The 17,984-nt window shown below is 38.7% G+C and overlaps 1 protein-coding gene across 1 annotated transcript in view; it reads left to right on the top strand.

Annotated features, from left to right (window-relative positions):
* LOC121951474 (SPRY domain-containing SOCS box protein 4-like) overlaps window positions 1–17,668 on the top strand; it is a 46,952-nt gene extending 29,284 nt beyond the window's left edge. The window contains exon 2 of the mRNA XM_042497805.1: window positions 15,678–17,668. Within this exon, the coding sequence (XP_042353739.1) occupies window positions 15,678–15,805 (128 nt within the window). The 3' untranslated portion in view covers window positions 15,806–17,668. The remainder of the gene's footprint in view (window positions 1–15,677) is intronic.
* Window positions 17,669–17,984: the final 316 nt, after the last annotated feature.

Here is a 17,984-nt window from a genome sequence, read left to right on the forward strand (position 1 = left end):
TGTGAGCGTCAGTGCAGTTGTCTTAAAACATAGACACACATTCACCCTTTCTGCTCACTTCCCTCCTTGTGCAGCAAGGGTGATATGGATGAGCTGATGGGTGAGTTTAGCTGAATGGAGTAAAAGTTTGTCATAATCTAACATCTATGAAATGAGAGTATTTGCGTAGTATTCATTTACATTTAGGTTTTCTTCATTACAAAAAACAAAACCAAAAACCTATTTATATGCAAAGTTTTCCTGCGTGGCGAGGAAATTTACCCTCAGTTGGTCAGCAGTTGGGCTCATGCTTGGATTGTCAAAGGCATGACATTCCTGTGATTTAAGAGAAGATAGATGTTTCAATGTACTGCTGGTGCTTCCACCCTTACTTAAAAGTATAAATTTATAGAGTGGCAGTGTTATCATCTGCGCTATGACTGCACCTTCCGGCAGCAAAGACGTATGAGTTTGATGTCATTGTTGTGCAATGTGCAACTGTCAGAAAAAAATGCTGGAATTGATAAAAGAAGTTGATAAGCTTGGAGGCAAACAAAATAATGGATCGGACCATTTGCTACCGGTTCTTGATTCTCATCCCTACAGCGGATAAAATGATATTCAGTGCTTTTCAACATGCAGAACTTTACTATAGGCAGTACATTTAGGGGCAATGAGTTAATTCTTCAGTGTAATACTCTTATGAAGAAACTGATCAACACTAATAACTAAATGATGGAGTGATTAATGTTTTAATTACTAAAATGTATACCTTTTAATTGAACACCAAAGACGATTTCTCCTACATGCTTACAGTCTATGTGTGTGTGTTTGTGTGTGTGTTAGTGTGTGTTTGTGTGTTAATATTATATTATAATATATATTATTATATTGATATTATGGTATGAGACTAGGTATCATCTTAGATTTTGGACATCAAATATCACACGTATTGTCTTTTCCTTGTTTATAAGGCTACATTACAATCAAATTGTGTAATCTGAACTTAACCATACTGTTCTAGCTGTTAGTTATTATATCAACATTATGAATGATTATTTATAAAAAATATCAGTGTAAATATTTTGTGAAAGCACCAATAATCAGCCCCACAATATCATCGCCATATTGATAATGAGGTCAAAAGTATTATAATATTTGATTTTCTCCACATTGCCAAGCCCTACTTTGGTATGAATTTTGACTATGAATCACATCTGTAACAAAACAAAAAATGTAGTGCAATTAGTTTGAAGAACACAGTAAACAAATGAAGAGATGTAGCAGAAACACACCCATCATCTGACCCATCTTGAAGTCCTGCTTGTCCACAGTAGCCTTGTGCCACGTTTACTTCCACTATCATTATTCACAGGCGTCATAACAGTCTAGCTTTTCTTTTCTTTTTTTTTTTTTTTGTAAAGCAGTGGGCCTCTCACACTCTACACGTCTCACGGCTCATCCACATGATCTGTGCGTGAATTTACTGGTGTCCCTCTCTCTGTCATTACCAGTGATCTAATGTTTGCTTCATCTGCCGACTAAATCGGAGCTCATGCACCTCACAGATTATAATTTACTCTGAATGTGTGTTAGTGCATGTGCTACAGTATGTGTCATCTCTTTTTTGGGGCAGTCTTCATCCTTAAATTGTAGGATAGAGTGTTTTTGAAGCTCGGCCTGTAGTTTGGACAAAAAGGCAGGACATCTTCGCTTCTGTAGCACCAATTCTTCGACCGCTCTTATTTTAAATCAGTCTCTTGTTGGTTCTTGAACTTTATGGATGTGTAGCACTAAATTGCAGCAGAATTTCTGTCAACCAAGATTTTCTGTGGGTGTAGTATGTGTGATGAAATGCTGTAATTTACCTCTTTGTATCCACCTGCATCATCAGCTTACTTCAGCCAGTGATTTCCGACGTTACTCAGAGTGACTCTGAGCTGTTTCCACACAGCAGGTATAAACTTGTTGCGTTCAGCTGCAGTTTGTTCTTGTAATGTTAGTGGAGGTGAGTGTTGGTGACACATAAGATCCAACTGTATTCTTCATTTAAAGGAAGGTCTTTTACCTCTTCCTGTAAATTAGCTGATGTCTAACTTAAAACCATGGCAGTGGAGTTTTACACTCAAATGAAAAGTGACACCTTTCTGTCTCTTCCCTCCGGCCTCCCTCACTTCTCTCCCTGTTCTGATCTTCAGCAAACACAGATACACACACACACACTCTGACCTGACAGGTAGAGCCAGGAAAGGATCAGCAGGGTTTTTATCGCAGTCAGGATGGTGGTGTGAGGCCCCCTGCTGCGTGTGTGCACGTGCGAGAGCGTATGCCTGTTTGCGTGTTAATGCACGTGTGGTTTCCCCACCTTCATTTACAATAAATCCGCTGAGGCTACAGCAGCACGAGCAAAGTTTCCCAAAGTCTCTCCCCTCTATTTCACCTTTAACTTTTCTCTCCTCCCTATGTTTTTTTTTTCTCTGCTCTGCTTTGATCTGTATTTTTTGATGCTTTTTACCTTGTCTGTCTCAATGTCACCAGTTTTGTCTTCACCTCTGTCTTTGTTCTTTTATCGAATCATCCAAAAAATTACATGGCCTTTTCTAATGATGCTGCCCGTCACATTTAGACATGGTGATCTAATGTACAGGATGTATGTATATATAATTATTTATTTCCACATTCTTGAACCGTTTTGTTGTTCTGGAATCAATGTGCTTGCTATATAGTCTAGATGTTTCCTTTTTTTTTTTTTTAAAAAAAAAAAGGAAAGGTTATTTCTACATTACACTACTGATTTAATGAGCCATTTGCAGTTTCACTGCACCGGCCGTGTGTACTTAGACTTTCATGGCTTAATCATTGAGACAAGCATATGCTACTGGCAGGATCAACCAGGTAGCCCTCTGGTGAGCAATTACTGATATAAAAAGATAATTTCTGCATGTACAGTGTACATATTTCTAGTAATTTCCAGACTTGAATGTATAAAACAGGACACATGATTACAGATCATTGCTATTTATCTTGTGAACTACGTTTTTATTCCAGTAATTGATAACGTAGATGATAATCTCTACATGATCATTTAATAGATAGTATATAAATGTGATGTACTGCTTCACTATTTTTAACAGACATTAAACTTGCTTTAATTTTTTGTTTTTTTACTCGCTTGAGTGCAGGGTAACAATCTATAAAACATAGAAAACATTATCATGTTACAGATTTGGCAAACACGTTAGCAATCATCAGCGGTAAAAATGCTTATACTATGTAGAGTACTTGCTCTGGATGAACGGGGACTGAAGCGTGTAGGGAGAGAAGACAGCTCTGCCGGTTTATGTGGGTTCAGTACAAATTTCTCTTCCATTGTTGTTCATCACTTCAACATGTAGGATGTGACAGTTGGTCTTTGTGGTATTTGTCCCAGCCCTCCTACACTGTGATTGGACGGCTGAGAAAAAAGTGAGAAGTGCAGCATCTTACACAAGGTAGAATGTTTTTTAACCTTTGGCCAGAAAAAAATGCTAAATGTGCAATGCTGAGTTCACAACAGAAGCTAAATGTCTTGTTACGCTGCTGGTTTTTGTAGCTTAGTGTAAATATGGGCGCTCACATGGCAAAATAATTAAGAAAAAAAAAAAATTAGTCTAGATACCATGCAGACCCCCCCCCCACTGAAGCTACTCAAGTGACATTAACTGAATGAAAACTTTATCTCATTAGATAAAACAGATGTTGATAGAAGTTTTGCTTGAATAGAGGTAATAAATCACAATATATGTTAACGCAGTACTTAGCATATCACAGCACTTTTAAAATCCAAATAGTATTATATCGTTACTATCCTGAAAATGTCATATTTTGGGGGCTCTGGTGATTCCCACCCCTATTGGTTAGTTCGGCTTGGAGCAATTCATATTTTCATGCCCTTTTAATGTTTTTTGTTTTTATGCACACAAACAAAATGCCAAATTGGATCAACATCTGCAGGATCTCTGCATATCACACATGCTGATGAGGGATGGTTTGTCATTTTTGAAAAACTGCATTTAAGCAGGAACATAAATTGATAGGGTGTTTGGTAAATTATGACCACAGATTTCCTCTAATATTGACATTTTTATGAATAAGGTCCGCCTACCTGCAGCTTGTTACTGTCAAGGATATGTGAGGGTCAGACAGGCTTGCTGTGCTCTCTCCTTCTCTATTTATCATCCTCTTTGTGTCCATCCTCCTCTCACATCTCGTGACCTCTTCACATCTTTCCCTGCTTCATCTCCTTTGCTCTTTTCTTCTCTTCCTCACCCCAGTTGTCCTTCTCTCTGATCCCTTTATTTTTCCACCTCTCCTTCACATCTTTCCTCCTCCTGTTTCTCTTATCACTCTGCCTCTCATCCCAGAGGAGACGGTGAACAGTGGATTTACAGTAATGCGGGATGGTAAAGAGAGAACAGGGCTTTAAAAAGAAACACTGGCATGGCTTGTATTACCACCAACTCCTCTCCAGTAGCCAGCTCTGCCCACAGTGCCCATCTTTCTCTGTGACACTAATGAGGTTGGTAAATGATGACTCATACCAACAGGATCTGCACAAACAATTTAAGCACCAAAGTTAGCTTTAGCCAAAAAATCTCAAGATGGAGTTTGCTTGGGGAGGACATAAGAAAAAAAAAAAAGAAGGATTTTCACACCCTCCTCTCCTAAAGCTGTGTAGGACGGACTTAGTGCAACTATGTTTGTAACCATTAGTCCTCCCACCCTGCGGCTGCATCCTTTTTTAGTACAAAAGGGTTTTCTAACAAATCCTCCACGGACTGTAGCAACATTACTGCATTAGTTCTGCACAACACGCCGCTTCAGTGTGTGTTTAAGTGTGATTGTGCTAAAAACGGGCGGTGTTACACAATGTGCTGGGAAGGAGGATACAGGACACCACCGGAGGTACATTAGTTACGGATAACGGCAACTTCCCTTGTTGGCTTTGAAGGACACTGGTGTTTGGAGTTCAGCGTCTCGTGTGTTTGAAGTGGAGGACAGTGTGCTCCACACCTCCTGCTAATCCTCTCCTTTGTTGTGTTGTTTTATTTGCGGTTTAAATGTGGTGATTTTGTTCCGTTGCTCTCTTTGTTGTGACACGAGGAATGACTCACTTTCCCAATATGGCTGTTCATGTTCAGCATTGACTTTGTCATTTGAAGCATTATTGAGCTGTTTGTACTGCACTGATGTCCTCTCTCAGTAGATCTCTAATACAGGCCTCATATTCATTACACTGCATTGTGTTGTTTTGCATACAGTATTTGAGTCCTAGTGTCGCGTGATTGTACGTTAAGAGCCATTGACTGAAGTTCACCAGCCTGCAGAGCAGTAGAGCTGTGAAAGATTAAAAACTTATATTCTTCCTCTTACCTGTAGTGATATTTATCAGTCTAGATTGTTTTGGTGCGAGTTTCTCTGCCATAAAGATGTCTGCCTTCTCTCCAATATAACAAAACTAGATGGCACCAGGATTGTGGTGCTCAAAGCACCAAAAAAACAAAACGCAAAACACATTTGAAAAACTCAACAGCAATGACTGTTTCCAATAATCATGACACAATTACTCAAGATAATCCACAGATCTCGATTAATGTAACTATTTTCTCCCGACCAAACTCTTTGGATGGAAACATGCATTTACTGTTAGCTCACCTAGCACCACTGAGCTAGCTTATGTGCGCTGTCACGAGCTTGAGCCTCTTGTCCATGAGTAGATGCACACTTGCTTCTGCGCATTGATGCCATAAGCAGGTGTAGTTTTCGTTTAGGAAATAAAATAGGTCCTTCATGGAACTGCTCACGACAAGGTCCGTGGATTATCTTGAGTATAACTGGGACATTAACTCTGGAAAGAGACATTGCTGTTAATTTTTTAATGTCTCTTTGAACACGAGAGAAGGTAAACATCTCTACGGCTGATATGTCCAACTCTCAACTCAAAACAGTATAGAATGATAAATAGCACTACAGGTATGTATTTTTGATTTGAGTGTGAACTGTCCCTTCAAAGCTAAGAAACATAAATACAGTTTAATTAGTCTCTCTCCTCACTTTTCCAGCTGATGTAATAAGTGAGCACACAGCCTCTGCAGGAGATTTAGCTAAAAGTCCTCCTTCCTAAGACAATATGACAATTAAAGGTGTATTCTTATCAGGGGATTGTTGAAGTGACTACCTAATTAGCTACCTTATGTCTTTTTTTGTGAAATGTTTTTGTAGTCAAGTGGAGCGTGGGCCTCCAGGGACTGCCAGAGATGTGTTTCCAACTGAGGATGATAAAAGTCAAACATGTTAAAATGTCTACTTCAGCTCATCTGCTGCCACTATTAGAAAAGCATAAAACATCTGTAACATTGTCTAGTATGGAAACTGTTAGCTGCAGCATGTGCTGTTTTTACCGTCTTTGCTCTTGTGAGACAGCATATGTTACAGTAGCAGTAACAATAGTGGTGGTAGTGTGCATAGAGATCAGAGCTGCTCTCATGTTTGCACACAAAATATGAAAGATCTAACATCTGCCATGCAGCTGGAGATATTTGGTTTTATTAGCCTGTCATGATGTAAGCCGTCAGAGTATTTCTCTGCTGTAAGATGGAGAGATCAACACAAATTCATGTGACTATGACTGGATTCATTTAACGATTTTGGATGTAGCTGCAACCACAGACACTTTTCTGTTTGTAACAAAAAGTTGAATAGTCCTACATGTGACTGTTTGGTCTGTTTGCCCTTGACCGAGCTCAAAGCGTCTGTACATGCATAACGGGATTTTGGTGTGCTTTTTTTGTTTGTTTATTTCACACCATTTGACTTTTTTGATTCGAAGATGTGCGCATGTCGGTGTGATTTCCTGTACTCGTGACCTTGCATATTTGTGTGCTCTTTGTGTTTTTCTATCTGTCAACATGTTTGCAAGACAGGTTTGTAGATTTCCTTTGTGTAAATGTTTGTTCTTTTATGCGTTTCACGTTCCCCGGAAAACATCCTGCAGTGGGTCGATTGTATAGTGTTAGATTAGCGAGGAGAAAGCTTGGGATTGCTGTGAGACATACAGTAGATCACATTATTGAGGTGTTGGTAACCTGTAACTGATTACTCTGTATTTATGTACACAGCAATGGGTTATATTATTAGTCCACATTTTACTTCTGTTGTGTGAAAGCCTTGTAATTACAGTTTTGTGCGTTTTCATATTATATTGACTTTAATTAAAGGATTAAAGGATTACATGCTCCTCTAAATTCTAAAAATCTCCTGGGCTTAGAGGCACTTCCGAATTGGATAATGATAAAAAATTGCATTGTCATCAAGCGGCACGCACACCTGTTTTCCGTCTCTTGTTGACATTTTGAAGATAATACAGCTTCCACCCGACGGAGATGATTTCTAATGTCAGAGGAGATCAGACACTCTGACCTAGAGAGTACAAAGACAAAAAAGATAAAAAGATGAGGGTGAAAGAACGGCAGGATAGAAAGGCTAGAAAGAGGAAGAGAAGAAAGCAGGCAGCTGCTGATGAGGTGATGTTGTAACAGGAAAGAGGAGAGAGGTGTATCATTACAAATGAGATGGAGCTGTGGCAGAAGGAAGGAGAGAGACTTGAGAGAAAGAGGAGAGGATCATGTTTTCCTGAGCCATCTAGTCTAGATGCAACGTGTGTGTTTGTCTTTACACAACTCAGGAATTTCTTCAAAATAAAGTAAAATTAATTTGTGAAGAGGTCAGTACATTAATCCTCAGTGTTAGTCTTAACTTTGTACTTATTTGCTCATGTAATTACCAAATGAAGAAATTTAAGTTCTAGTTATTTTTCTGTAGTTACACTGGCTCCTATGTTTGTATGCTTCAAGTGTCTGACAGTCGTTCCATAAATTGATTGGTGCAATACCTCCATGAATGTGTGCTACAGGGCTGGGATGATATGCTTACCCTACAATTAGATGCTACCATAATTCTTGTGTGCTGATTTGATATTTAGATTTAAGTCTTAGGATTTATTGCAATTTTTCTTTACTTTTTTAATACCAGACAACAGCAAAAAGTTATTTTATTCACTTGGAGACTGTGTAAGATATTTCCCAAAACAATGGAGACATCCTGTCAGCCAGTCTTCCTGACTTTTATTTCAGCAACATCATTTACTGCGTAGAAAGGTGGTAAATAAACTAATTGCTGCTTTTATGGTATTATTTTCAACAATTTTTTTAGGTGAAACATTTTGTGACTTTGCTTTGTGAAAGGCGCAATAACTTTTTAAATTTACACGTACATTTTTCGAAGTAAACTTACCCATACATAGATTTATTTTCAAATATATGTCCAAAAACATGTTTATCCTCTGTTGAAAAATGGACAATAGCTGCACTTTCATCACAGTTTCTGTTACCTGATACTAAAAGAAAGGAGCATATCAGTTTTGAGCTTTGAGAGTTTGCTCTCTTCCACTGACTTCTCCCCAGTTTTTCCTCTAAAATCACACGTCATCTGTCAGGCTTTATTTAGCTCCCGGCCCTCCCCTCAGGTCAACTTTTACATCCATCATAAAAGTGATGCTGCTGTTGCCATTTTCACCCACTCTACCATTATCATTGTCTACAGACAATAAATCCTGCTCTGTACCGCTGTGCACCGCATCTCATTACAGGCGTCATGTCACACTGCGTGGCCTTATTACTTCTTGTTCCCGTCGCAGCAGACCTGAGGTCACAATTCATATCCATATAAAGTTTTTCATCAAGGAAGAAGTTCTTCACTAGCTGGGATTACTTCACACACCCAGTCGTCCTCATCAGAAAAACCTATTACAATATTCATAGAGGTCTGCCATCTTCATATAAATAAATCAACCGTAGGAGATTGTCGATAAAACAATTAGTTGTTGAAAGGATGCTGGTTTGATTCCCAGTGCTGCCAAAATATGCCTGAGCAATGCTCAGAAACAAATTGGTCAAACAAATGAATCTAGCACTTTACATGATAGATTAATGAAGGGTAACGCTCTAAAAAAAGATGTTATCTGACCTGAGAAAGCTGTTGTTTTAATAGAAATGTCAGGAACAAAATAACTCTCTGTATCTCAGTGGTGAACTGCAGGTGCAGACATTCACCTGTGATGATATTCAATCCTGCAGCATTTTATAGCATATTTCCTCTTAATGCACTGAATGTGTAATGATCCAGGGGTTAATGACCTGCTGCTGATCATCCTCATTAGCATCTCTCACCGCTTCTATAAGATGCTGATTGTGCTTTAATGACAAAATATATTCTGAATGGTATATTTTCCATCACGTTATTATCCTGAATATTGCAATAGAAGTTATTAAGCCCAGTTAATTTCTTGTATAATATAATATAAAGCCATTATACATATCTGAGGGCAGCGGATATCTAACGTATAGGCTTGTAAAACACAGGTACCGAAAAACTTTAGAGCTACAATAATATTATGAGCGGATACCTGAATTTTACTTCTTCTAGACGCCACACCTTTGATGCATTATATATGAGTACATACCTACATAACACGCCGTAACACCTGTTTAAGACAAATAAAAGATGCTGTGCTGTTAATTTTCTAATGCATTCTGAGGACTTCTATAATGTATTCAAAATATGAAAACAATAATTTGGTCCGTGTAAACAAGTATTCACAATTCATCTGTCAGGTTCAAGTTTCAAGGTTAACGCTGCTATAATATATATTTTTACATTAGCAATGGAGACAAAACTATGGAGCCCCTATGGGGACACACAGGGGGAAACAAAATAGTTGGATTAAAAAAAAAAAAAAAAATACTTTGTATTTCCCCCGAGAAACATAAGCATTCTCTTGCAAAACTTGGGTGTTCTGTCACAAAACTTCTCACATAACTTCAATGTCCCTCCCAAAACTTTAGCCTTCTCTCACATAACTTGTGCTCTCTCACAAAACTGAAATGCTCTCACGCAAAATTGTAGCTTTCTTTTTGAAAAGAATTAGCGTTCTCTCCCAAAACTTTAGCTCTGCCTTGCAAAACCTTAGTGTTCACTCACAAAACTCGCACTCACCTCCAAAACTTTAGCGTTCCCTTGCATAACTTACAAGAAATATTTTGAATCTTCATGTGCACCGTTTGCAGCGGGGCAATGTGCAAAGGGTGGGGTGAAGGTGGATATAGCCTGGTCGTGGTGGTCATGAAGGACTCTCTCAGCCTGACATATCACATATCTACAACGAGGTTGGAAAATGAATGCGAGTAATACAACTGTTTACAGTTGTATCACTGTACACAACCTGCTATGTGGCTGTTGTTATAGGATATCATAAGTTTATGATAAAATGCTTATACAACCTGTTATAATGTATATGTATTATAATGTATGTATAATGTATTATAATACATTCGGCTACCATTATAACTCATTAATAGGGTATTACTGTTATGAGTACTTTATAGAAAGTACTCATCTGGCAGAAAAAGCAGTGCTGTTGCACTGAATTTCACATTGAGGTGGAAATGGCTCCGGAGATTTAAAGGTGTCTCTTGTTCTTCCTGTTTCTTCATTAACAGGAACTAATTAAGTACCTATTTTGGCTTCAGAGACTGTGTGGTAAAACTGTTAAATTTTGGCTTTTACTTAACTTATTTCAGGTTTTTGAAGTGTGTTTCTCAGAGGAACAGAAAAAGAGAGCTGACAGTATCTCCTTCCTCTCAGCAGCCACAGTGTTGTCTGCTGAAACTAAAAAGCCTGTGAACGTGTACAAATTAATTGGATCTGGCCCTCGATAGGTATATGCACACATCATGCACACACAGAGCTTACTCAGTAAGATTCAAAAATTGTTTTAGCCACAATAATCTCAAATCAACACTCTGAGATGCTTCTCAGTCGACCCTTTTGCTCAAACACCTGTTTTTCTCTGGTAGTTGGCAGAACAGATGAGCGCTGTTCTGCAGAGTGGCTTAATGAGCCAAATGTGTGTGTGTTTGTGTGCCTGTAATAACATCAGACTTTTTTGTGTATTTTCACACAGCTTTGATAATCTTATGTAAGTTATGTATCGTTTTGTTTTTAGTCTTTCAACACCATTTTTTAAAATTTGGCTGACCTTTGACTTTTGTGCAACTGAAGTTCTGATTGTGCATAAAATTAAGATTTCAAGCAAATATTTTTGGCTGCAGCAGATTTTGTTTAGTATTTCACTCTCCTATCAAAAAGAGGGAATTAGCCAATCGAAAGCAGGTGTGTGTAAACACTTTGTCTGTCAGGTTATCAGCCAGGATGGCGGTAAAGCCAGCTTAGCATCGCCATATTTATATCTGTGGACTCTATATTTAGAGCTGTTAATGAGAGTCTGCTCTGGTGTTACCAGCTTTCACACCCTGACTACATGTAAGTGCAGTAATTATCTAAACCATTATGAGCTGCTCTTTGTTAGTCCTTTTCTGTATATTGATATACATTAGAGCTTAAACGTTTAATCCATTAATCAGTCACTCTCTGGAATATTAACAATTATAACACCTGATTAATTGTGGAAGTAATAAATCAAGTAAGTGGATTAAAGCGAAGGTGTAAACTGCAGTACAACAGTACAGCAAATTATGCAATGTTTTCCTTATGTTTGTGCATACATTACAGCTGATCATTGGCGCACCTTTACCAGTATGATGTGCTATCATGTTTTGCTATGTTTTCAGTTGTATATCTTTTTTTTTTTGTAATATATTAAATTCCAGACATTGGCTAGTTTAAACTTTTCAGTTATTAATCTGTTTTTCTATTATTTTCTCAATATAATGTGATTTGAATAATTGAATTTGAGTATACCACCTTTAATATCTATAAACATATATCTGTATATGAATGTAAAATCTGTAGGTAACGGGACAAGATTTGGTATTGGAAGCACTGTGGTTTACATTTGTAGTCCGAGTAGTGTTGACCATGTTTGGTGCATCATGTTTGTGCGGGCTTTGGGTGCATGCAAGGAAAACAGTCTGTTTAGAGAGCAAAGGAAGCACAATTCATTGGCCAAAGTGCAATCACAGAGCCTACAGGGTATCCCATGGATGGGTCCTAAAACCCAAAAATATGATAGCATTCCAGGTCCCCATCAGCTTTGAAATTTTTAAGCGTCTTAAAAAAGGTGGTTGCTAACAAGTGGCTCATTGAGGCTACAGAACGTCAGAGCCAAACTAAGCATAACAAGGCCTCACACTAACAAAAACGTTTGTTTACCACAGGTTATTTTCTCCAATAATCCAATATCCAGTGGAAAAATCCCACAGACTTTTTGAGGGAAGTAGGACGATGCCAGATTCCGCGTCTGCCTACAGAAAAACATCAGATATGGGTGCTCCAATCACAACAGAAATGGAAAGAGAGTAGAACGAACATTGAAATGTTTGCCACGGTTATTTGACTAGCTGAAAAGAAAATGGCCACTGTTGGTAGTTGTTACGTTCACTACTTTGAGAGCTTTGTCTTAGCCTATCATACACACTAAGCCACCATTTTCCTTTTCTCTGCCTCTTGTTAATGGTCATCATGTAGGCAGGGACTATAATCAACGGAAATAATGCACATGGCACAGGCATTTATACGAAGATATGTTTATAGCAGCATGAGTGTGTCACGAGTGTCTCAACTTGCAAATTGGACTGTAAACAATGCCAGGTGCATGGAATAGGAGGCCTTGGCAAAATGTCAACCTCCAAAATATTGGCCAGTACTCTCAGAGGTTTATCAATGTCAGACTGATAGCCAGTGGGTAGCAAGAGTCCATCATCTTAAATTCTTCAAAACTATAATGGCATTTGCAATATTTACTGGAATTCAATAGACTACATGAATAATGAATTTATCAAAATATAATCAGAAGATTAATTTTTAAAGAAAGTAATTGTTAGACCAACCCTAACATATGTACATGGTCCTTTCAGCTAACTATTGACTTGTGAATCACCACTCTGCAGCTCACTGGATCTGGATTTTTTGCCACATAGCCGCCATGCAGCAGCATTCATCTGCTGTATATGCAGTTAGTGTGAAGATAGCTCTCATAATGGCAGCATAATTGAGAGTCAAACAGAGGCCAAACGAAAAATCAACACTGCCGTCATCGTGTCATTGTGACTGTGCAGGTTTCTCAGAGCGTGGATGAGCATTAATGTGACAGTCATAATGCAAGGACACACTTATGTGGAGCTAAAGTGGATGTATAAGTTGTGTGTGTGTGTAGAGGTTGGGTTGTCCTTTATCCTGTTGGTTTAACCTTGAATACACACACACATACACACACGGCGGTGCAGCTAGAAAAGCAGGTGGTGGAGGACATCCAGAGTTACAACGGCTGAGGGAAGTGTGTTTTTTTCCTAAACAAGAACAGCAGGGAGAGCTGGACTGAGACTAGCTGTGCTCTAATGTCACTCAGGATACTCGCAAAGCAATTCACACCTCCAAAATAAGATACGCACCACTAATTACAGCCTGCTACAAGACAGAGACATTATTACAGAGGGTATCTCCGCTGATGGGAGTCCTTTTACGGCAATTTCACAGTCTGGTTCGACTTTACATTCGTCTTTTTCATCCCCTTTTTTTTACTTTCTACGGTTTCTCTCTCCCACCGGTTCCATCTGAATGACTTCTGTTGCTGTTCTGCCCCATTTCCCTGCATTCTCTTCCAGTTGGCATACTGGTGATAGGGTGCCATTGTGTTGGAGGGGTCACTAGTTTCGGAGGCTTTTGCATGTTTAGTAAGCCATGTGTGCATACAGCATGTGCCTGGCAGAGAGGGTTTCCTCAGGTGGAAGTGTTTAAAGGGGGCTGTTAGATCATGGAGTTCATTTTAGTAGCATGTCCCTCTCCTCCCACTCTGCTGTGTAATTAGGCCAATCAGACATGGTCATTACTATTAATTGAAAGTGATGATACTGTAAAATCCATAAGAAAGCTATGAGGCTGCGTTGTTAATGCTCAGTGAAGGGAGAAGGACAAAGGAGATAATTGGCATTAAATTAGAAAATTGATGTTTGCAGTTTGGGTTTGTTTATCATTTGTTTACTGACTTTGATGAAAGAAAACTGAATGTGAGACTTTCCTCCTGAACACAAACAAATTCACAACATCCAGACGATCATCAAAATCTAATCAGCCAATCCTTTTTCAGCCACATCCTCCTATCTTCTCTACCTCTGATAGTTGCTTTTCTGCAGATGGCCACATCTTATTATATACAGATACAGTATGCTTCAATGGGACATTTTGGAGTTGATAAATGAATTTGTCAGTGCTCTCTGGTGGATACATTATGGTGACATTGTTTCCTAGTTACAACATTTCTCAATTTCTTGTTACCTATTCAACATATTGCGATACAAATGTATCAAGTTAGGATTCGAAAGCACTGAACTACAACACACTCTTGCAGTTTTAGAGTGGTGTTACAGAGTGGTGTGTCTTTTCTCACAGACACCGGCTTAACAAGACAAACAGCTGCCAGAACTTCAATTGGTTATATAATTAGGCTAATGTTAATAAAATTCATTTGTCATTAATTTTACATGTTAATAACATTAATTTGACAGGAAAAGCAACAATACCAATTCCTAAATGTGTTCTACATTGCTAATTTCTTAAAAAACTGAGCAAGGAAAGAAAGTGTTCATAAGAGGCTTCTGGGTGTTTATTGTAAAAGAGAAATAATTATAGTATCACATGGCATAAAACCCTATAACATAATGCCTCCTGCCTCCACTATTGCTGGTAAGAAGGCATTAACCCCCAAAAAGTAGCTAAAACATCCTGCATAGTATACCTTTAACCTGCAACCTGAATGGAGCAAACAACTAAAACTGAACACCATCCTCATCCTTTGTGCTGAGGTAATATTAGCTGATGTGTTGGTCAGGCTGCAGTGGTGGAAGTAAATTTTGGTTGTTTTATTTAGTTATTTCTTTGTAAAGTTTATGAGTTTTATACATCAGAATCACCACAAGTTGTTACAGGTGGATATGCTTATTTAGGTCTAATGAGGAATTCATATGACTATGAAGGACTATTTGACAACATCAAGATCAGACAGGTTTCTTTTAAAGCTGCGTCCCTCCACCTCCTCTCGTCTGTGGTCTGTGTGTCCTGCAGCTCAGACCGCAGCCTCCTGTATCTGTTACCATCTTAACCCTGATGTAATGATGAAGGTCAAAGACAGAGCTGACATGCAGCTCTATATAGAGCAGAGTCACACTAATACGGATATTTACACTAGTTTTACAAATCCATATATTATTTTTAAGATGATGCCTCAACTTTATAACAATTCGCCATTTTTAGCAGGACATCAGCGTGACCGATGGTGTTTAAAAGTAATATAATAATATACAATCAGGTGTCATGTTGTGTGTGTATGAGGTGGAGTTTTACATTTTTAAAAGTGTGCATCATCACTCTCTCCACCGCTTTACCTCTGCCTCTCATTAATCCATGCATAAGAAATATTAAGATGTGTTATGCTTGTATTAAAGCATGAGGTGCAGGTATAAACATAAACAAACCTAATGTAATACGTCAAAACAGTCACACCTCGCACAAGACGTGTTCTCTCACATTCTCTGGTTATTCTCTGCTAACTGATTTTTAAATAATTCCCTCTTTTTCTCTCGCTTCAGCTGAGCCTCTCCCTCTGATGGACCTGTGTCGGCGTGCGGCCCGCCTGGCGTTGGGTCGTGAGCGGCTTCAGGAGATCGAGAGCCTCCCTCTGCCCCAGTCCCTGAAAAATTACCTCCAATACCAGTGACTGACACCAGCAGAGCCAACTGGGAGTACAAGGACACACACACCACACCACCAGAAAGTCTCAAGCTGGATGGTTATAAGAAATTAATTAAAGGATGCAAAGAGTGGGATGATGGATGGGAGCATGTCCACACTGAGAGTGCCATGGCTCTACAAAAGAAAGAAGATAAAGATGGTGGATGAACTGACCGAGTAGGTCCAGGATTTTCAAACAAAGACAGCACCAGCTTCTTTTGGATTTCGAGCTGCTTTTCCATTTGTTTTTGACTTGAAATAAATTATTGATGATGGCATCCCATCAGTGGGTGATGCTCATCCAGACAAAAAAAATCCAGTGTGGTAAAAAGGTGACAGTGTTCAGGTGAATACCGCCACCTAGTGATGAGAATTAAAACTGCGCCGAGAAAGCACACCAATCCTTCCCTGGAGGCCTTTCTGACACACAGTCAGAGACCATATCGTTGCTTTTGGATACCATAGTACATATTCATGGTCTCTAGTGGCATAGGTGACAGGCTGCCGAGCCCACACGTCCAAGAGGATTTTAGCACTAGTGTTGTTTTTATCTGACTGACTCGGGGCCCGACCAAAAGCTCACATTGCATACAGAGTATACCGAACACATGGCTGTTAGGTGTATGCAAAGGTTAGCGAAAAGAAATAAGCACGCAGAACATATCTCCTGGCTTCATGCAGACATCTGATCACAGCAAAGCCCTTTTCAGACATGAAATAAGTAACATCTCTCAGTTAAAGTGATGGCTTACGGATCTATTTAAAACGCTGGCCTCATGTAGTGTACACAACATGTCTAGTGTACACAATTAAAAAAATGTATTTTGCTCTTCAGGTCTTCAGTAATGCCATTGATCATTATGTTCCGGATATTAATTATTTAATCCACACGATTAGCCTAAATGTAAATTAATTAGAGTTTGGTTATTGTAAATATTTGTGATAAAAGTAATTTTTTTATCCCTATTCGCACAGCTCCAACATTATCAGTTGACCTCTGTGTTGGGGGATATATTGTAGGTAATTTACAGTGAAATTTTTATTTGACAAATTCTAGACATGGTTTTTAACTTCTAATAGAAAATGTGCTTTGTAGGACCCCATCAATCATAGTGAAATACTAAATGAGAAAATACTTTTTAAGGGCCTTTAATAAGGGAACGAGACGTTCTTTTATCATTTTATGTGCAGAATTTGTGCTGCTCTGGCCTTTAAGATAATGCGATGATATCAAATTAAACTTAAGTGGTGTGGGAAGAGAAAATACTACTTACAATGTCTGACTTATTAGAAATGTCATCCAACAGTCATCCAAGTTTCTTGTCTGAAAAGGGCTTTATCGCCTACACAAACAGGACAAAGCTGCTTGCTGTTTACAGTGTTAAGCTGCACTGGGATCACTCCTCACAGGACAACTAAATCATGTATTATGATGTCAATCACAACCAAAGTATTTCAGACCGAGTAAGCCATGGAGTGTGTAAATGTTTCTGTAGGTCGCGGCCAGTCGAAGGGTAACTTGTGCTAACATGCTGTTGGCAGAAAGGAGAGGCTCACCTGCTGTTGTAGCACCCTGCTGTAGCTTACTGGTACCAGACATTACTGTCTGCTGTCCGCACAACTGTCTTAATGACCACAAACAAACAAAGCAAACAGGAGCAGAGCAGATCTAGTCTCTGGATCTCTAATAAAGGCCAGAGCAGGATGTTGGAACATAACTGCTACTGCAGCGGCAGGGCAGATGTGTTTTTTTGGCACAGAATAGGATGCAGATGATCATATATCACACACACACACACACACACACACACACACACACACACACACACACACACACACACACACACACACACACACACACACACACAGTAGACCAATCATGTTTTCTTTCCCTAAAAAGGCTTGAGTCACTTTTTTTTTAACAACTGAGTTTGTATTCTACATTATTATTATTAATATTATTGTGAGTGTGGAGTCAGATGATGGCAGGATGATGATAATTATTATTATTTATCACAAGCTAGGTCTGTGTTTTTTTTAAACTGATGATTGATGGTTACATTCAGGTAAATTTAATACAAAGATGCAGATGATGAAGGGAGAGAGAAATCAAAAGTTATTTCTTTAATGCTGCTTTTATTATTATTATTATTATTATTATTATT

The sequence above is a fragment of the Plectropomus leopardus genome, chromosome 12 (genome assembly GCF_008729295.1).
Source record: "Plectropomus leopardus isolate mb chromosome 12, YSFRI_Pleo_2.0, whole genome shotgun sequence".
Taxonomy (NCBI): Eukaryota; Metazoa; Chordata; class Actinopteri; order Perciformes; family Serranidae; genus Plectropomus; species Plectropomus leopardus.